Genomic DNA, 22386 nt, shown 5'->3' with positions numbered 1-22386 from the left:
CTCAAAAACCACTCTGTTATGGTTCCGAAGACATCCTGGTTTGGCTTGAAATACCTGCTTTGGCTGCTACAAACACAGCAGGAAATATCCAGAGGTCTCCTTAAAAACATCCAGTTGTGTTGCCACAAACACGGCTGGAAATTCTCCTGATCTCTTGTGAAACACCAGGGTCCCTGGTCACAGATATCCAGTAGTTTCACCCTTACAAATGCTGAAACGGGGACACGAGCTGCAGTCACCCGTTTGGCAACCTTGTCGCCTGTAGCTCCACCACCATCCGGAGAACCCATTCAAAAAAACACATTGAGTTTGAGACAAGGGTTTCGGAAGTGCAAACATGCAGTACAGAAACATTATTTTATCACGATAAACATCATTTTTGCAACATAAAATCACAGATATTGTATTAGGATTAAGGTGTGGCAGTGCCCACTTCCACTCCTGCCTGCAGATAATGTGAAACTTACTTCAGAAGACATGGTGTCATAGTTTTTTTCATTCTGTCTAGAAACAATTGTGGATGGCTTTACCATACACTTAAGATAGTGAATATCTTTGTCATTTTATCCTAATATTGAGAGAAAATCGTAATCTTCACGTCACAAATCAGGTGTTTCAGTGTGATCTTAGGTTTAAAGGTTGTTGATACAATTTCACGGACTGATTTGTCCACATCTTTTATTTCATGGTATTACAGAGGTGATTTTTCTTTCTCAGGAAACCAACTTACAATTGACTCTCTGTCCACCAGTTAATTCAGTTTATTGCACAATGATAAGTTTCCACTCTCAGTCGTTACAGTATTTATACTTTATCCGTCTCAAAATACGATTAACAAAATAGGTCTTAAACAGCTTTTGTATTGATTATCTCAATATTTGTTGGATTAACTGGATGAAGGTAATCAATATGTTACCTTATTTAAACCAGACATTATCCACTGGTCAATACACCATCGACTGCAATCTTGAGATATAAGGGGACTGCAGTGAAGGTGGGCCATAATTGTGCCGTGCAGCTGCTGTGTCGTCAAATATCTATACTCATGTGTACATGTGTGTGCATGTATGGTGCTTGGTATGCAGACAGCGTCTTCGTAGCCCTACACCGGCCTCTGTAGGTCAAACAATTACCACACATCAAGGAAGGCAATTGGGCATGACTAAAATATCATTGCCGTGTGATTGTGTCCCTATGTTTGGGCTGCTAGAGCCTAATTTAACCCACTTTGTCCATACGATCGAGGAGAATTGAGGACACGCTCTCCAATTCTGGTGGGCCCCCCGAGCATTTCCTGCGAGCCTGACACACGGCAGCTGGGCTGTAGACGCGCCGTCACTGGTCTCTCAGCCAGCCGAGTGGGAGATGGGGGGTAATGAGCGAGAGAAGTGAGGCAGCAGAGAAGAACAAGTAGCTGGAGGAAGAGGAGGGAAGTGCTACAGGAGACCTATTATGCTTTTACGAAGGGTTTTCCCCCCTTTCCTTCTGTGTTCTCAAGATCTTGAAAGCTAAAAAAGCTCCAGAAGCTCCTCTCTCCCACAGAAAACACTGCTCCTGAAACGCATCGTCAGAAGTCCCGCCTTTAATTCCTTGACTTTGTGACATCACACTTCATCAAGGAGTCACATACTTGCATAATTTTTGCCTAGCTGCTAGTTTGGCACATAGGGATTGATTTAGCACAGCTGCTCTGTTGTTGTTAATGGTGCTGGCTCAGGCATGTGTGAGCTGACCAACCAGAGCAGACTAGGTATTCAGGAGGGGGGTCCTTAAAGAGACAGGAGCTAAAAGAGGATGTTTCAGCCAGAGGGGGAATACAGAGCTGCAGCACTGGACAGTTTGAGAGAACTAATGTGTTTTTTGAACATTAAAGCGTGAAAACCTATTCTAGAAATAACACAAAATACAATGATGAACCCAAAAATGAGCATGTGTCTCCTTTAAATGAGACATGTGGTGCAGAAACTTGAAGCCTTTTGAGCGAAGGCTCGGAGAATGAGTGCGTATTGACCAGGTATCACATGATTGAATCATTGGTTTCCAGTCAGTGTTGTTGCTCTTTCCACTGGAGCCAGTGTGCTCTCATTTTGACTTAGCAGGAGAGAGTAGATTGGCATATATGCACAGGGACTGGGACAGAGGCAGGGAGGAGGATGGTGGATGTTATTAGCGAGGCAGCATTGATCTCAAGCTCTGGCTCCGAGCAGCGTTCTCCATTTATTCCTTCATTATACAGTCAAATATTTCCCTGCCTTTAACCGCCACCCCTGGCCTTCATCTGCCTGTCTCTCCGTCTCAAGACTCCCCCCACCACACCTCCCAACAAACCCTCCAAACCTCTCATCCAAGCAGCTTCATTCTGCTAAACCCATTGTTTCGCCGATTCCATTTCAATCTCATCGCGTCTCTGCTGCTCAGCTGTAACTTAGCCGAAGTCTTTGTGGAGGAGGAACGCTGTGTGTTCCTTTTGTCCTCGCAGACCCTGTTTAAATATTGATAGAGATTGGAAGCGCCGCCGACTGCTCAGTCAGATCTGAGAGGGTCAAGGATGGCAGAGTTTCTCTGCAGATTTCATTAGGGGAGCAGAGGACTGTAAATATGGAAGCATGTGAATCACAGGCACCTCCGCCAGCCTTCATTATCCCCCTGCATGGCTAACGCCCTGTAATGTATTCCAGTGGAGATGGAGGTTGGGGGGTGATGGGGTGTAAAATGGCATGTGTAGGAAGGCCCTGTTTTTTTTTTTTTATTTTATGCTATGAGCAGCATGCCTCTCTCACAGCCAGATCCCCATTAGTAGAGGAGCAGAGGATTGGATGTGCAAATGGTCCTGTGGATTAGAGAGCTAATGCATTTAGGAGAGGGGGCTCCACAATCTCTTTATTGCTGCTGCGGCTGCTGTTGAGGCTCGTGCAGGGGGAGATACCCAGTCCCTTTGTGGAGCCTGAGAGATTTAGGGTAAAGTGAGTAGATAAGGGCAGGGATGCACTGCGAGCACAGCGACACACACACTCTGCAAAGATTATGGCTGGAGCAGGAGAAGGCTGGTTGTGTGTGGCGTTATTAAACTCAGCATGAAAATGAGATCTTTCCAGAAAGAGGCGCAGACAGAGGCCCTACTAATCTAATTAATCAGCGTCTGGGGTTTTTTCATTTTCTTCCGTCCTCTTTTCGGCACCTCTCCACTCATCCCTCCCTCTCTATCTCTTTGTGTCGCTCTCTGAATCTGAACTTCACGCCCTCTCCCTCTCCCTAAGTGAAATGTGCCATGTCATGTGCTTCCTATAACACATCTCACTGTATAAAGGCCTGCCTGCCGTCTCCTCCTGGCATGAATAGCTGCTGTCACATAGACGCAGAGAGGAAACTCACTGCAACAATGTGCAGATGCCTCTGCAGCAGGATGGAGGGATGGTGATGCAGGATCTGCCAGGCTTAAGAGGCAACCTGCTACCAGGCCATAAGGCAGCTGTCGGCTTTAGGCGCACGAACCTCTCTTGGTGGTCACCAAGCTGTGAGAAGAAGGCAGAATTAAAAACTCTCTTCTCTGGTGGTGGTTCGAGTGAGCGTCACATTTGCAGCTTGTGGTTTTTTAAAGAGCCAGGCAGCATGGGAGGGGCCCAGCAGCATCAGCAGCAGCAGCAGCAGCAGCAGCAGCACAGTGGGTAACTACAGCGCAGCTCTCCAGTCTGCGCTATCCGACCGGCACAGTGAGTCAGCTGAGAGAAGACGCCGGCGAATGAATGAATGAATGAACGAGAGGAGAAGAGGAGAGGAAGAGGAGAGAGCTGCAGGATCTGGAGACAGAAAAAAAAAAGAAGAGGTGCTCCTGTGAAGTCTGACACGGAGATACTGAGGTGATCGGAGCAGGCTTGTTGACGCATAATCCCACCCGCCCCGCTGGCACTGGGAGGGGGCAAATCTAGCCTGCCTAAACTCAAATCCTCCAAAAGAGATTTACGGAGTGCGCTGCTGCTGTTGCTGCTGCGGGTTGAGCCACCTCCAAGAAGACATTTCCTACATTTTTCTCTTTTTTTTTTGACCACTTCTACAGGCGCTCCGAGGCGATCGGGACTACATTTTTACGTCTTTTGGGGAGATAAATACGCGTCGCTCATAATCAGGGTACCAAATCCCCCACTGCGTCGCGGTTTCTTGGATGCGCCCTGAGGTGTGGACAGGAACACCACCACCACCACCACCATCATCATCACCTTCCTCACCATCACAGGTATTTAATCGCGATTGCGTTGATTACACCGGAGATCTGGAGCCATGACAGGCCCCCCGCTGGTCCCACAGCCCGCCTGCTGACGGTACCGGGCATGATGGGAGCAGGTCTGCCGCTTTCAGGATCCCGAACCAGCCGATTTATCAATGGAGGAGGAGAGTGACACCCGGAAAATCAACAACAGCTTCCTTCGCGACCACAACTATGCAACCGAAGGTATTTGAAGCGATGATATTGGGGGGAAAGACTGAGCCTGAAGCTAGAGGGATGTTGGTATCACTACAAAAATGAGGAATATTGAAGTAAACACAACTATAAAGCAAATATCACCTGCGATCAATGATAAAAAATAAATACATTCTTATATCTGGCGTCATGGTGATGTAATCTGGCCACCACATAGTGCGTAAAGGTCATTTAATTCACATTTAATCACCTCAGACACTATAAGCTGCTGTAGGGGTATTAGAGGAATATTCCAGCCATTTTTCATAAACATGGAGCTTGTAGGTTGGCCCGTGGTGTCAATAGCTGGAGATGATGATGATGATGATGATGAGGTGGCTTTCTCATCATGCCTGCTATTTTAGGATCCTGACCAAGAGGAATCAGGGCTCTAATCTGTGCGGACTACACAGGCAGCAGAGGGCTAAAGCCTCCCGGTTCAGCTGCCTCGAGGTCTGGAGTCCACACTGAACATGTGATGCAGTTAGAAAATGATGGAAAAATGTGTTTTCATCGGTCTGCGTTGACTTGTTGGAATAATTACACAGAGGCAGGGGAGGTGGCCTCATTTTAAGAGGCTGGATTGAAATATGGATCTCACACACACACCCACACAGCATGCATGTTTACTGTACAAGCTCATAACTGAACAATAGCTTTTTCCTGCAGCTATAAATGCTGCTCTTCTGCTGTGTGTGTGTGTGTGTGTGTGTGTTTCCTCCTCATTGACCACACAACCGCCTCTTGATTATCATCCTGTTTACTGTTTGATGCTTAATAGTTCCCTCATGTTCCACCAATCAGCTCCACCTGTCCTCCGCAAGCTGCTCAGATCATTGATCGACATAAAACATTGATTTACAGGTAAAAAGATATCATTAATCTCATTACCACCTCATTCCACATTTACTGATTACGCAGATCGGTTATGGGCATTAAATTCTCCTCATATCAGTAAGATAATGAAGACTGAGGGGCTTTTTTATTGCAGCAGCTGGAACTGATCGTGCTCAGTGAAAACAGACTTGTTTCAGACAAAATAAATTATTTATTTCAATTCAAATAACTGAGTACAAACAACAAGTAACAGGAATCATTTAAAAATACAGATTAATACAAGATTTCGGTCAACTTCTATGTAAGTAGGTGTTAATTTTCTGCTCTTTTGTAACAAATATGGCCTTAAAATGACATTTTAATACATTAGGTTATATCGCGATACACAACATATATCTTGATATTTTGTAATCTCATGAAAAGCTCGTTATAAATGTCAACAAAATCAAATATCGCAGTATGTTTTTGGCCACATACCTCGATATTGTGACAACATTGTCTGTTGGCAGGCCCGTGGCTACCATCGAGGACACAGACGCCATGTTCTCTGTATTTTTTCTGGGTCTTTAATTTAATATTATATATGTTTGATAACACTTTATAGTAACCATCATCAAAAACATGTCAAATTTATAAATTAAATTATTAATTATTATTTCCCTGTTGACATTGAAATGCTTTATATTTGTTAAGCAGTTGTGTAAAGTTGCAGCTGAAGTAAATGGTTAATAAATTCTGTGTAGTTCATCTATGAACATTATTTGGATGGACATTATAAAGATTTTTTTGCATAGAAATAAGTTTAACAAGCTTTGAAGTAAGAATTGGCCATCATTTTTACTTACCTTCTGTTGAATCTACAGGCTGGCACTGAAATTATTTCTAAAATGAGTAGTGTTCCCGTCGAAATTCATCAAAATGCATAGATTTATACTTTAGTCTGCAAAATTTTCTCAGTGGATGGGTGGGGGTGGAGGGCCGTGACCGAAGTATTCCTACATTTCCTGGTTACGGCCCTGTCTGTTGGTACTTTCACAAAATATCAATAAAATAAGATTTCTGATCAATACTCATCAGTATTGTGGATATAAAGACAAGCTGGGTCAAGGAAAAGACATTAGAACAAGTAGAACGGTCAGAACATTCTCAAATTGCATCACTTTACCGTAATGCAGCCTTTAAAACCAGGAAAAGACGACAATAAAGCCATATCGTGACATAATGATATCCACAATATAAAATGATATATTGTCTCAAATCACGCTAACGATCTATATCGATAAATTACACAGCCGCAGTAACAAATAGTTGATTAATATGTATTGTACAGACTAGGGGTCTCAAGATATCACGATATTGACGTTATTCACGATATTAAAAGTAAAATATTGATATCGTGTTAATAAGACTCATATGATAATATCGTTTGAATGATGCAGGAAAATTAGACGTTATGCATCTTTTGTTTATTAGTTACTCTGTTTGCCTTTTCACTTGTAATAGCTTGTAATTGTTGTTCTTGAACACTTTTCTAAATGTATGGTTACAGACTCTCTCCACATCCCTACCCTCGTATTTTGAGGATCATTTATTTGCCAAAAAAAGAGATAAAACATACAGTAAACAGAGTTAAAGATAGATTTGAGTTATAGCTTCTTTTTCTTTTCAAATTTCTAGAGATATCGCGATGATATCGTTAGCGTGAATTCGTTCGGCCGCGATGATCATGTTGTGAAAACTGATATCGTGACAGACATTTGGAGGAGGACTGTTTTATTTGCAGTGTGGTCAGTTGTAATAATAGTCTCTGCAGCTCTGGGGCAGCCTGTTATTCTTTCACATTTCACCACCCACATACCTACCATGAGCTTTGGAAATAGAAAATCTGACCAAGACAAACATATTTAAATCTGAGATATGATGGAGAATCCAGTAAGGGAACATCAGATAGCATGTCTCCACCAGCTTTCTACAGGACTGAATAGACTGGAGGGCAGACAGCTTGTTGGAGGGTATGTGTGGCTGCAGGGTGCCTCAGAGAGTCTTCAGCTCAGGTTACTGATCCCACTGCAGGTTAGAGGAAAGACAAAGTCAAGGCTCTGTCTCGCAGCTTTCTTCAATGTGTTTTAAAATATGGGTGAGCATCATCGTTCGCTCTGCTCCTGCACTCACAGATGATTCCCTGTCACCGCTAAACACACATTCACTGGTTCAGCACGGGAGGAAGTGAAGTGGGGGTGGGAGTGGGTGTGATGGATATCTTTGTTTCATGTGTGCGCTGAGATGAAAAACAGTAGGGGAGCTTCCTCTTTGAGCTCCTCTCTTCTGTCTCACTCTTTCAGTCAGGAGAAAGAGCGCGAGAGTCGCGCAGGGTGTAAAACGCGTCTCCTGAAAGCGAAGGACTGTCTGGTCTGCGGCCCATCTGCTCTTTTCAAACAAGAAGCGTAGACTTTTGTTATTTTTTATGGCTCTAATTTATGACTGATCGTCACACCTCATATATCATGAATGAGTGCGTGTCTCCTTGTCCTCTAAGTGGTGTGAAGTCAGCTTGCAGCCAAAGATCATATGGGCCGGTGTCTGGGTCCATCAGTTCAGACCACACACATACGCACACACACACAGTCACACACATACGCACACACAGGTCCCGGGTAGGGATTCCCCTCAGGCCATGCTTCTCCACAGCGGCAGGACACTTTAATGATGTCACATTTTAATGATGTCACTGGTGCTGACCTTTGGCTCGCACCAATCCCACGCCTCAGTGGGTCTGTGGGCGGGTACATTGACGAGTGAGAAGAGCTGCTCATCCGTAGTCGGGTATGAAAGTCTTCTCAACCTAAAGACAAAGTTTCTGGAGGCATCGTTGTCGTCGAGATGACAGAAAATTGCATTATACAGTCTGATTTGCATTTTCCAGATAACACCTTGCTAATGGTGACAGGATGGATGGTTTTGTGTATCACTGCTGGGCTGTTACACTCCTTCAACATGGCTCTCGGTTGATTTTCATAATCGGCACCTTGGATGGATCTGTAATGGTCGAAATTGCCAAATAGCAGAGCACCACTTCGGGGTGTAAAAATGTAAATAGCTTCCTCGCTGTGAGGCACGACCTAACCTAATGTCTGCTGCGGTATTGATTTCTGGTCCTTTACAATTTAGCCACCGGAACAATGACCTAAAGATCTATTGGTAGGACATGTAATCCCTTCCTCCTTCTCTCCCCTGCCCCCTCTTTCCCCTCATCTTCTCTCCCTCTGAAGCATATACAAGCTTGCATGTGATGTGACCCCTCAAGCCCCGCTGAATACTGATGCAGTCCCGTAACAGAGAGCTCACAGCCTTTATTGCGGACGCTGATGAGAGCGGAGCAGCGGCCGGTTGCCTCTGCCAAGGCAAACGGCCTGGGGCCACACTTTAGGACCCCGGCATGAAAAGACTTAGCCCACCATACCCCCAGGTCCCATCCATTATTCACTATGAAACACTCAAAAAGGCCGAACCCCGCCTTAGCACGTAGTGCAAGAAAGATAATGTCTGTGTGTGTGTGTGTGTATGGGGGTGGAGACTGGCGCTTAATGGCAAGCTGTGAAGTTGGGGCAAGTCACACTCCTTATTCAGCAGCTGCTTTCATCCCCTGATTAGCTTCTTATTAAGTCTGCAGCTCCATGAAATTTTAATGAGAATTTATTAAAGATTACCCGTGGTGTTGCTACTGTAGCGCCATTATAAATATATCCTGTTCCTCGACCAGATTTAAAGGTGCTGCTGCGATACATTCGTCTGAGTCATTCGGCGGTGGTGCACTGCCAGCCTGCAGGCGGAGCAGAGTTTGACCTTTCAGGACTTCATAATGGGATACATTTGTAAGTTTTGATAGCTAATTCCTGCGTCCTGTCGGGGAAGCGGCGTCGCTAGGAATCTTTCATGTTTCTGGTGAGAAGGTTAGTGTAGATACAGGATTTTTTTTTACAGCGGCGGCCCCAGCGTCTTTGATTCGCTCCAGCAGCCTTGAAAAACAGGAAGATGAAAGGGGATTGCACCAAAGCAACTCAGACAGACAGACAGATAGATGGAGAGAGAGAGGGAGAGACAGCTTTTGTTTTGTTGCTGGATTATAATTCTATGCACCCCCCCCTCCATCCCGCTTCCCAAACCATCCCCCTTCCCGCATCTTCAATTTCTAAGAGAATACCAAATAACAAGCATCTGAAATGATCCCTCTTGGTCGGCATCTCATTGCGCGAGACCAGGAATCAATCGCCGATCTCGCTCACTCTTCACCACTTCTTCTTCTTCTCCTTGTTTCGTCCTGTCCTGTGTTGTGTCTGTAGTCAGATGTGTGCCACGCCGATGTGTTAATGAAGTGTGAGAAGGGAGGCAGTAACACGTCTCGCCCGTTTCACCCTCAGCTCCCCGGAGTGTGGGGATACAGAAAAGCGCGCGCGCACGCACACATGAAGACGAAGCACACGCGCACGCACATTCTGTCTCACTCTCAAGGGGCTGATCCTGGAGAAACCAGGTTAATTAGCTTGTTCACTCCAGATCTTACAAAGAGTCATGCTCTTCTGATGAAGGGAGCCGCATTGTGCTCTGTTGCTTTGTGTGCTGCTAATAAAGCCTAATGTTTTCCAAAGGATATGGTTCCTGACATGACAGCGAGAATCCCTGGTATTGTTGCAGCAAATCCAACTGTCAAAAAGATCATTTTGCATACGGGGATGAATGACATTGTGAAGCAGCAGTCTGAAATGCTCAAACAAGATTTTACTGATCTGTTGAACACAGTCAGCTCCCTGGATGTTGAGGTTTTAATCAGTGGCCCCCTTCCACCAGTCAGAAGAGGTGCTGAGAGATTCAGCAGATTGATGGCACTGAACACATGGCTTTCCAAAGCATGTAATGTCCATTCTATGTATTTTTTGGACAACTTCAATTTCTTTTGGGACCGCAGACATCTTTTTAAGCAAGATGGACTCTTCCTAAATAGGTCAGGAGTCAAACTGTTTATGTCCAACATATCTTTCTGCCTGCGTCACCAATCTGTTCCCTCCACCAAGGACAAGAGGCAAGACAGGCCGAAACAAACAGGAGATAATCACAAAGGAAACCGAGCACAACCCCCAGCTGAAGTGAGCTCCACTCATGACAGATGTCAGGACAAACAGGAAGAGGATTCTCTCTGTGAGGTTCAACTGTCTACACCACCCCAAACCCCACCCAGTTCACCATCTACTGTGGGCATGTTGTCGCCTTCGTCCCCCCTCATGGAGTTCACCGACCAAATGAACAAGCTGGTCATCGCTGGGACACAGTTTACCCCCCGCCCTACTGCAATTTTCTCTCCTCTCATTCCCCTGAAACACCCTCAGCCTTCGGTGAAGTTAAGACACACACCACCCCCACCCTTTTCACACAGGCATCATCCTCCCCAAGCTGATAAGAGCTCAGCACACTTAGATCTTTCTGTCTCTTACTGCTGATGTTTTATGGGTCCAGGCTCTAAAGATGTCACTCCTGACTATTCCCAGCGAAAGTCGGGGCCCAGTGTACTGGAAGCTTCTTCAGTTCATGTTATGATCGGTAATAGAAAAAGAATGTTTAAATTGCCAAGAAAGAGTGTAATGTCAAATTTAACATTCATTCCGGGTCCAGGCTACGAAGTTGATATCTTTAATGTCTTCCCCCCAGAAAAGCCGGGGCCCCTTGGAGTTCAGGTAGTCTCCTCGATTCCTGTGTTTACAGGTAATAGAAAAATGGTAAATTTGCTGAGGCACAGGAAGTGCCTTAATAAATCTGCCAATCTATTAAATTTAGCTCCCATTCCTCGTCAGCCACAAACTGTCACAAAAGATTGCACAGCTGGTTTTGACTCTTTTAATTTAGCTTTATTAAACATCAGGTCTCTGGCAGGAAAATCTTTTTTAATACATGATTTTATCATCAAACACAATCTTAATTTTATGTTTTTAACTGAAACCTGGTTAGACCAAGACAACAGTGCAGCTGTTCACATTGAATCAAGCCCTCCAAACTTCTCTTTCATAAGTGAGACTAGAAAGCATAAAAAAGGAGGAGGTGTTAGTATTCTGTTTAATGAGTTACTCAAATGCAAGCAAATGTTTTATGGAAATTTTACTTCTTTTGAATATGTGGCTCTTCAGTTAAACTCATCTTCTCGGGCTATATTTCTAAACATCTACAGGCCACCTAAATACTGTACAGATTTTTTTGATGACCTTGTTGAGTTACTGTCTCTTATCTGCACTGACTTTGATTGTGTGTTAATTGTTGGTGACTTTAACATCCATGTCGACAAACCTGAGGACAGATGGACTAAAGAACTGTGTCGTGTCCTTGATAACTTTGGACTCACTCAGCATGTGATGCAGCCCACACACAACAGGGGCCACATCCTAGACTTGGTTATCTCCAAGGGTCTGAACATTCCTAAGGTTCTGGTATCTGATGTTGCTCTCTCTGATCATTACTGTGTTCTCTTTGAGAGTGATATATGTGTGTACACAAATGTTCAAACTGAGGTCGTCTCAAAGCGTTACATCACTGAAAACACCAGTGACATATTCATTGAGGCTTTCTCCTCCACACCTCCCCTCTCCAGGTTCTCCGTCAATGACCTTGTAGATCACTTCAGTTCTAAAGTTACAAATGTTATTGATGCCATTGCACCCACTAAAGTGAAGGTGGTCTCTGGTAAGAAAAAATCTCCTTGGAGAAATGCCACGCTTGTCAAAATGGAAAAAAAGGAATGCCGAAAGGCAGAGCGCAGGTGGCGCAAAACTAAGCTCCAAGTTCATTTTGACATTTATAAAGAGAGACTTTACATTTTTAATTTAGAACTGAAAAAGTCAAGGCAGTCCTTCTTTTCAGACATTATCACCAAAAACAATAATAATGCACGTGCCCTGTTTGCTACTGTCGACAGGCTAACAAACCCTCCTGTGCCAGTAGCCTCTGAACATCTATCTACCAGGGCCTGTAATGAATTTGCATCCTTCTTCACTGACAAAATTCAGAAAATTAGACAAGCGGTCTGTGCCACCGTACCTAGTACAGGAGGCGTGTTATCCATGTGTCCACCGAAAACCAACTCTAACACCATGACACAATTTGACCAAATCAATGACAAAAACCTGCAAGAGATAATACAACATTTGAAATCTTCCTCATGCTGCCTTGATATTTTACCAGCAGGGTTCTTCAAAAAAGTTTCAGACTGCATGACTCCAGATCTGCTACAGATTGTCAACATGTCTCTACTTTCAGGCGTCTTCCCCCAAGCCATGAAAACTGCAGTTATTAAACCACTCCTGAAGAAGAACAATCTAGACACATCAGTAATGAATAATTACAGGCCCATATCGAACCTCCCAATTTTAAGTAAAATCATTGAAAAAGCTGTTTTTCAACAGCTGAACAATTACTTAATAGTAAATGGCTGTTTTGATGTCTTCCAATCAGGATTTCGACCACATCATAGCACTGAGACTGCTCTAGTCAAGGTCCTCAATGACATTCATTTAAACACAGACAATGGCAAAATTTCAGTCTTAGTATTACTGGATCTCAGTGCTGCGTTTGACACAGTCGACCACAACATACTACTGGACCGACTGGAAAACTGGGTGGGACTCTCTGGTACAGCACTAAACTGGTTTAAATCCTATCTAAATGATAGAGACTACTTTGTGTCTATTGGTAATTACACATCTGAAAGGATGAAAATGACAAGCGGAGTACCCCAGGGCTCCATTCTGGGGCCTCTACTATTCAACATTTACATGCTTCCTCTAGCTCAGATAATGGAAAACAACAAAATATGTTACCATAGTTATGCAGATGACACACAAATTTACATAACCATCTCACCAGGGGACTACAATCCCATACAAACGCTAAGTAGATGCATTGAACAAATCAATGATTGGATGTGTCAGAGTTTTCTTCAGTTAAACAAAGATAAGACTGAAATAATTGTTTTTGGAGCCAAGGAAGAACGACTCACAGTCTCTGCTCAGCTTCAATCTATAATGTTGAAAACTGCAAACCAAGCCAGAAACCTCGGTGTAATAATGGACTCAGACCTGAACTTCAGCAACCACATTAAGTCAATTACAAAGTCGGCCTACTATCATCTTAAAAATATATCCAGGATAAAAGGACTTATGTCTCAGCAGGATTTAGAAAAACTTATCCATGCATTTATCTTCAGCAGACTCGACTACTGTAACGGTGTCTTTACAGGACTCTCTAAAAAATCCATCAGACAGCTGCAGCTGATTCAGAACGCTGCTGCTCGAGTCCTAACAAGAACCAAAAAAGTAGATCACATCACTCCAGTTCTCAGATCTTTACACTGGCTTCCTGTCAGTCAAAGAATAGATTTCAAAATCCTGTTGTTGGTTTATAAAGCACTGAATGGTTTCGGGCCAAAATACATTTCTGATCTGCTACCACGTTATGAACCATCCAGACCTCTGAGGTCATCAGGCTCAGGTCTGCTTTCAGTCCCTAGAGTCAAAACTAGACATGGACAAGCAGCGTTCAGTTACTATGCGCCACACATCTGGAACAAACTCCCAGAAAACTGCAGGTCTGCTCCGACTCTCACCTCTTTTAAATCAAGGCTGAAGACCTTTCTGTTTGCCACAGCCTTTCACTGAAACAATTTTAAGTCTTTGAACTGCACTGTGACTTTTATTTTTTCTCTATTTTAGCCTACTTTCCTATTTCTTAACTTGTTTTAATGTTTTGTTTTAATGTCTATTTCTTAACTTGTTTTAATGTTTTGTTTAAATGTCTATTTCTCAACTTGTTTTAATGTTTTGTCTTAATGTATCTTAAATGTTTTACTGTAATTGTATGCGCCTGTAAAGCACTTTGAGTTGCCCTGTGTCTGAATTGTGCTATACAAATAAACTTGCCTTGCCTTGCCTTGCCTTGCCTAATAAAGCCTTAATCATTATGGCTGGGTACCAGACCACTAGGTAGCAGGGTTTATTCAAACATTTGATTGATCTCCATTGTTGCTGAAGCCGTTATCAGCTGCTTATTCGGCACAGAAATGCTGTACCGAATCCGTGGTGCATGTTCCTGGAAACACAAGTCCAGACTGACACATATTGTCGATAGAAGGAACCAGAACGGACCTGAATTATCCCCTCGGCCTGATCCTTTGACGCAGGCAGCTCAGCACAAGTGCTGTAATCCTCTCCCCTCCGCGTCTAACAAAGCATTTACACGACACCATGTTGCTCACGTCCCTCCCTCTACCTGGAATTACTGCACGGCACTTACGCAACTAGCTTTTCCGTGCAGTCATTTTGGGCCTGTGTCTGTCTTACACAACCCCTCCGATGCCACGGGATCGAGCCTCAGTTTGTTTTTGTTTGGTTTTTTCACCCCTGACAGGATTATGTGTTGTCTAGAGGTTAGCCAGGGTGCTCCTATTTTGGTCTTCGCGTGTGTCTGCGCCGACGAGACTCACTGTACAAGCTTTTAATGACCTACTTAAGGCAACAAACCTCCCTTTCCCCTCCTCGTTTCTTTTAATGGACCTCTCTGTTCTGCGTGATAGATGTTGCATGCTCGGACGTCTATAAATACATTCAATATCCCCGTTCCCGACCCTGCGTCTCTCTGGCTCCTCGGGCTCGGTTTCATTCCAGAATCGATGCATATCTATGTTTCCATCCAATTGGTTGGACTCCTGATTCCATATTGCATGCTGAAGGGCGGTTATTAAGGTTCAGCTTGGTGGACAGAAACAGATAACACCCGTGCCTGTTTTATTTCAGTCGTACGTACAGCTATACACACACGCCTCACAGCAGCAGGCCAACGGTCTTGTCTGTGTTATTACCGGTGATGGATGTGTGTTATCTCGAGCGTCCCTCTGATGCATCAAGAAGCGCTGACCTGTCTGTGTCAGACCTGGCTGGCCACAGGATTTATGGGCTTCATCTGGTTATGGTCTGCTGATGAAGCTGTGTGTGTGCGAGAGAGAGAGAGAGACAGAGAGAGAGTGTAAGCACACATTTGATCAGGCAAATCACCAGCCGGCTGCTAATTCCAAGCCACCTTGAACCCGCTGACGCTCGCGTAATGAAAATCTGACCCGGAAATCAAAGCAGAGACCACGCCCACCTGCGACTCTGCTGCTAATCGATTTGTTTATCCCTGTAATGAAAATTTCACGTGAAAACATTCAAATGCAATACTGCGAGCGGCTGAGGTCGGCTCGTTTGGCTTGAATATATTTGCATGCGGAAAAACTCATTTAGGGAAGCATTCCATCATGTTAGCAGAGTTTCGGCTTCGCTGGCTCTCCCCGATTCTTCATTCAGCGAGATGATTGAAGGACGTATCCGTGTGTAAACTCGTTAAATGGCATCCATCAATTACTGTTTCTCCTCAGTGGCTTAATGTGTTGATGATGAGGGAAGAGGAGAGAGGAGGGAGGAAGAGGAGTATGAAGGATAAAAAGAGAGAGAAGAGAAAAGCTTTGATACAAGAAAGCTGACCGATAAGCCGATTCCATTCGATTCACACCAGTGGCTTCGACTTGATGGTGTTTGGGAAAGAAACCATTGTCTCTCTCTGCGTGTGTGTGTGTGTGTGTATGCTGAGGGGATTGTACCGCACATCTTTGCGCACGCACGAGGACAATGCATGCAGATACAGAAAGAGAGATAAGTGCCGAATGAGGGATGTGCATGCGACAACAATATGGCGTGTCAGTGGGGCACTCCCTGGCTGTAATTAGGTCAGAGTGTGTCTTCTCTGTGGAACATTATTAGCTTCTAGATTCAAACGTGATTAGGATCGGCCCCACCTCCTCGCGTCGTTATCAACACATGGCCGTAAGAATCCCTCCGGCCTCGTCGCTGAACGAGGCTTTTCTCTCCGACAATTAAATGAAACAAGGGGAGAACACACACACGCACATTCACACGTACACTCGAAGACATGCCGCTTAGTCATTTCCACCGTGCGCGGCAGCTTTACGTGAAGCGATGAGCCCGTCTACAGGGACTCCATTGTCTGAAGTTGTGTGCTGCATTGAACTGCACACACTCCCCCAGATGCAGTAGCAGGTTTTCACTCCATTGCAGCACTCTCTCTGTCTGCTGAATTACAGCTAGCATCAGCAACTAAGTCTGAGAGCTATTGGCACACACGCACGCATATACACCCCTCCGACTGCCGCTAGAGATGGAAACGGTCTCCATAGCAACATTCCCCTCTCCTGTTTAGCGCTCCGCCAGTAGCAGGTCCACAGAGGGCGTGGGGGGTACAAAACAACAAGCTCTCACTCTCTTATTCTCACTCTCTGTCTAATATTATTGTGACTATTAAATAGACCTTCGCTCTGGTGTGTGTTTGCATGTGTGTGTATGACAGACATTATGCTATTGCCTTTTTAGCCTGGGGCTGTATAATAATTACAGTCACCGTTAGCCTCTTCTAAATCCAGGCAGATGTATGTCTTTGAGGAGGAGAGGAAAAGCTACCTTAAGGGTAGGTGTCTGTTATTTGCTTTTTGGTGAAACTGTAGCTGTGCGGAGACGCTGAGAAACGATGGCGATGGGTCAGGGTTAGAGAAACGATGGCGATGGGTCAGAGAAACATTGGCGATGGAGTATAAATGGAGCAATTCTGTCTTATTGCTGTTATATCTTTACCACACACACCAAAAGGGAGCATGGTTTAAAGGGTTTGTGACTGTGTTTTTTAATGAAGGAGCAGGAGAGTCACTGAGCAGCACGGGGTCTCTCAGCCAGGAGAAGAGAGATGAATGGCATTATTAGCGTGGCGGCGGCAGCGTCCTCAAAAAAGCAGGAGTGAAATTAAATGACACAGATTGGCTCACTTCAATCAGACGAGGGGCTGAATTGGTTGATATCATGCAGTGAGTCATTGAGTGGCTTCGCCGAACCCATATTTCACCACACTAGGGTATCTGTGCCGCAAAGTCCTCTGTGGGTTTGTCACGAGATCCTCCTTCCATTCTTCCCCTGACATGTCTTCTACAAGTAACTCGACCAGATGTCTCTGAATTCTTGCCTTTTTGTCTGACTGATACCTTGACAGCTTTGTGCAGGACCACGCTGACATTTTCTCCCCCTCTCTGCTCTGCTTCCTGTGTTGCAGCTGACATTATCTCAACGGTCGAGTTTAACTCATCGGGGGAGCTGTTGGCCACCGGGGATAAAGGAGGCAGAGTGGTTGTCTTCCAGAGGGAGCAGGAGGTAGGAAATGCCAACAATGCAACACTAATTATGCTGCCCTTCTGCTGAAAGGATTTGACAGCCTTGGAACAGTAAAGTAGGATTGTTTGCTTTATATTAGTGGTGTATTTGAAAAGGATCGCTAGATGGAAATATATATCTTAAAACCACAAACAGCAAAAATCTCCCAATAAGCTTTGGTGCGGCCATGAAAATGAAACCATACTACATGGAGAAGCATTGTTTATCTTTTCTTCTGAATCCCAGTTAAAATGAAAGGTTTCTAATGACACTACATATTTTATGCCGAATTACAGAGAAATATGTGCAGACGGTGCTCTGCACGTCTAGAATGTCACATTTCATGTAATGGAGCAACCATAAAAATGTAGCACCTTAAAAATGAATGTTGATTCGATGTAAATTGTAAATTGTGATGCTAAACTTACCATAAACTGTAGCTTCAATGAAGTGCTAAACAAGCAAATAACTAGAGATCAAGATTCATCAAGATCCATGCATTATTCCCTGAGAAATTCACAAAAATGTCGAAAAACACCCTATCTCGCAATCTTAAAGAAAAATTCCTGGTCCACACAAAAAGTTAATTGGGTCTATTCTGGGCCGAGACCCATCCTGAATCAAATTCTTGTAGAAATCAACTCTGTAGTTTTAACGTAATCCTGCTGACAAACCAACCAACCAATCAAAAACTGCGCCGGTTGAAAACATAACCCCCTTGGTGGAGGTAAAAAATATTTGTAGGTTATATACAGAGTGAAAACATCACAAAGCTAGCAGCTCTGTGAGGCTGCACTTAGGCACAGCTAAATGCTAACATCAGCATACTAACAAGCTCACAGTGACATTGCTAGCATGCTGATGTTTAGGAAGTATAATACTTCAGCGTGTTCACATGCTAACATTTACTGATTAGGACCAAACACAAAGTACTCTTACTCACCGGGTGTATAATGTTGGTATAAAGCCTGCCAGTGGCTGTCTATTTCAGTCGGCGTTGTCCTCCCCTTCCCCATATTTCCAGGCTAGTTTTACAAAAACCCTGCCTCTGTGGGAAACAACAACAACAACCTCCAAGCTAACCAGCAAACTACATCCTGAAATTAGAAAGTTACCCTAACGGTTGCTAATGGTAGGCACGTAAACAAGCTAGCTGTTCCTAACTTTTCTTTTGTGGGGTTTTAGCCATTAAATGCCAGGACTATTTTGCAGGGGCGCTGCCGCTTCATTCTGGGCTTAGTGGCTCCTAAGATGATTGCTTTAAAATAAATCCAAAGAAGTCAGAGCATTTTTTTTATCCTTATATGGGAATGATAATGTCTGCAGCCAGACCTTTTGCGCTGTGGAGATGCAGATTAATAAAGATGCTTTTACACAAAGTGAAACTAAGGCTGATGGGGATGTTATTAGTTTTGCAGGTACAGTATCTAGACATTTAAGGGGAGATGTACATGTGCACCAGAATGATTTTTGCTCAAATGTTGACATTGTGTTCAGTATTTTAACTGATTATAACAAAGTGGTGTGAACCAATATTTAACCTTCTAGTCTCACTGTGTCTCTCGTGCTCTCTGTCTCTTGCAGAGTAAGAGCCAGCCCCAGCGTCGAGGGGAGTACAATGTTTACAGCACATTCCAGAGCCACGAGCCGGAGTTTGACTACCTGAAGAGTTTGGAGATTGAGGAGAAGATCAACAAGATCAAATGGCTTCCTCAGCAGAATGCCGCCTACTTCCTGCTATCCACCAACGGTCAGTCTGTTCGCTAAGTTAGCTTACCTTGCTAATGTAGAAGCAACAAACCGGGCAAAACGCTCAAAGAGACATAGATCTGTCATGAGAGTGTGTTTAAAAATGGGCTCCGTGTTGTTGTTAGTGACTAACGGTGTCAGCTAAAGGCATGATTTATTGCTCACTTTGCAGAATGGACAGATATACAGCTGATGTAACAGGAGATGTTATTAATACCACATGAAAATGTCTTTTTGACTATTGGTGTGAACGTATTGGTGTTATGCTTGGCTGAGCAAGTGCCACCAGCAGAAGCGTCTCAGATTGAGAAGTTCATGCATGGCTGCCACAGCAGGAACACACACACACACACATGCACACACATATATATCAAAGCATGTGCCACCACACACTCAGACAGACACACACACACACACACACACACACATCAGCAGAGAGACATCTTACAGATTGTGGACTTCATGCATGGCTGCTACAGAAGTGCTAGCGGTGGCTGGAGCAGATGGCGGAGGGTCCTGTGGAGATGGCCTCGCTGCTCTGACACCAATATTCACAGCGGAAATTAAAAGAAAAAAAAAACAACCCGACCGCTGCCGCCATCCCCCTTCACTAGACCGACAAGATGAGATGTAACTGGTGTTTGTGTGAAGCAGAATTGAAAAAGCGCCCAGATGGCTTTGTCAGGGGGAGCGTACACTGCAGCAGGGAAATGTAGTCAAGTTGTAGATTGATATCAGTGACATCAGAATGTTCACAGGAGCCGCCATTCGTCATTCCCGCTGGCTCCTGCCCAGCTACATGCCAGATTGGCCGCCCAACCCCCCGCATCCATCTTGTATGTGAGATTCACTGTAGTGAGCCGTGATCTAACTGTATGTTGTGTGTCTGTGTGTGTTTGTGTGTATGTCTGTCTGATGTATCCATCCCAGACAAGACAGTGAAGCTGTGGAAAATCAGTGAGAGAGACAAGCGCCCGGAGGGCTACAACCTGAAGGATGAGGACGGACGGATCAGAAACCCGTCGACCATCACGTCGCTACGGGTAAGAGGTCACACAACACCAACAGGTCTAACACCACCCAAAATGTCACATGGAGTCAGGTAGCGGCTCTGTGTCCTGTCGTGCTGGTGTATGAAAATTTTACTGTTTGGCTCTGAGTCAAACAGCAGGTCATGATCGGAACAGAAGCAAAAACAAAACATTTCTAACTGCAGCCTCGGGCCTCTTCTAGAGGTAGAAAATGGAAGCACATAAGATGTTAATTTGATATAAATGTGAAATATGAAACAGCAACAATGTCCATAAATATTTAATCAAAGTGGATGATTTCAAATCCCCAAAGTGCACTATGAACTACAGTGCTGTCAAAGTCATCACGGTTCCAATGCTGATACATATTTAAGCGCTTCAGTGGTTTTCAATATTGCATGTTCACCACATACTGCAGAGAACAATCCTCCAGCTTTGCCCCGCCACATGTAACAAAGTCCACCCACCAGCATACATTTAAATTAAACTTGTGATTTTGAAAATGTGTTTTTTTGGTGCGGCTAAACAAACTAGATGTAGCTGTGTGCTAACTAGTAAAGCTGGTTGGTCAATTGTGTTACCTCACAAGAGAGCCAAGCTAAGCTAAGCTAATCAACTGCTGGTGCTAGCTTTATTAGATATGAAGCTAGAGCGAACGGCTGGTTAGCATAGCTTAGCATGATGACTGAAAATGAGGAAACAAAATCTGCCCAACAAATAAAAATAACAAATAAAAAATGAACATAGAAAAAATTAAACTTTTTTTATTTGGTCCCTCAAACCCTCCTTCAAAGGTACAACAGCTCAGAACAATGACAGAGAAGAGAAAATTATTTGAATTTGAAGGCTAAAGGTGCCAAAGATTTGAATGTACCTGTCTTCTAAGAACGGCATGCTGACCTTTTCACAGCATTTTGACTCGTCGCAGAAGCACAAGTGTTACTAACAGCATAACCGATGGCCTCCTCCTATTCCAGCGTCCCTGTAAGTCATGACGATGTGGCAGTGAACCAGCATGAACAAAACCAGAAAACTGAAACTAATGCGGCTAAATGGAATTCAGCCATCATTCATTTTATAATTAACACCTGTGCTTTTCTTACTGTGACATGTCAAAATGTTTTTCAGTGACAAAGGTCTACCTTCAGGTTTGCACTGCGAGTAGTCTGAAGGCTGAATAAGTGCAGCTCAGTTAAGCTGATTAAAGCAAAATATAGCGTTCAGCCATTATACCACGACAGCCTTTAATCCTCCCTAAACTTCTTAGAAACACACACTGACACTGATACGCACATTAACATATATATGCTCACTTTCAGCTCACTTTTCGCTGATGAACAACACCAGCAAACACACAATCATTGGGCAAATTTGAACTTACCCTGGTAGAAGAAAGTGAGGATGAGTGATCGATATGTGCACTGAGGTGAAGAGCATGAAGGGATCATCCTCTCCGCCCCCCTACCCTCTCTCATTCTTATCACCCCACTACCTCTTTAATTTTCACACAAAGCAGGCAGGCACGTAGGACAGTGTGTGTGTGTGTGTGTGTGTGTCTGCCATAGTAGATTAATGCTGTGTTCAGCGTGTCTGTCCCTCTTTGTCTGGCTGGCCAGGGGATCATAGCAACCTGGAGGACAGGCCGGGACTGTGGCAATCCTGTTTAGAGGCTGTGAAATCTGCGCAGGGGGGCGAAAGCAGAGGAGGAAAGGAAGAGCTTAGAAAAATCATTCCAAAGTGTAGCCAAAAAAAATCAGACGATAATGCTCCTTATTGTGTTATGTTAAGTCTTTCATTCAGTTTGTCATTTAAACTCAAAGTATGTCCCGCCTGTGCTGCTTTCAAAGAGGAAACAGCTTAAACATTCTGTGTTCTGAACATATTTCTAATAGTATTTATGACTTTTTAAGCAAATATATCTTAATTTAAAGTAAACTGTTTTACTTAATGTAAGGAGGAGAGTCTGTGGGGTCATATCGAGCATGCTGAACAGTGTAACTGTCAGTGTTGGGGGTTATGGGTTAATACGGTC

The 22386-nt window shown here is 44.1% G+C and overlaps 1 protein-coding gene across 2 annotated transcripts in view; it reads left to right on the top strand.

Annotated features, from left to right (window-relative positions):
* The window catches only part of ppp2r2ba (protein phosphatase 2, regulatory subunit B, beta a), a 49795-nt gene that overhangs the window by 18564 nt on the left and 8845 nt on the right, over positions 1-22386 (top strand). Inside the window, exons 1-4 of one of the 2 annotated variants that reach the window (XM_084353034.1) lie at positions 3500-4447; positions 17477-17574; positions 19159-19324; positions 20254-20366. In XM_084353034.1, coding sequence (XP_084209160.1) covers positions 4378-4447; positions 17477-17574; positions 19159-19324; positions 20254-20366 — 447 coding nt within the window. In that variant the 5' untranslated portion in view covers positions 3500-4377. Of the gene's footprint in view, positions 1-3499; positions 4448-17476; positions 17575-19158; positions 19325-20253; positions 20367-22386 lie in introns of those variants that run through there. The other variant, XM_084353033.1, reaches the window with a different exon arrangement.

This window comes from Pagrus pagrus, assembly GCF_965226575.1.
Source record: "Pagrus pagrus genome assembly, chromosome: 5".
In the NCBI taxonomy this organism is placed as follows: Eukaryota; Metazoa; Chordata; class Actinopteri; order Spariformes; family Sparidae; genus Pagrus; species Pagrus pagrus.
Note: the sequence above shows the minus strand (reverse complement) of the source record. Positions and strands in the feature narration are given on the sequence as shown.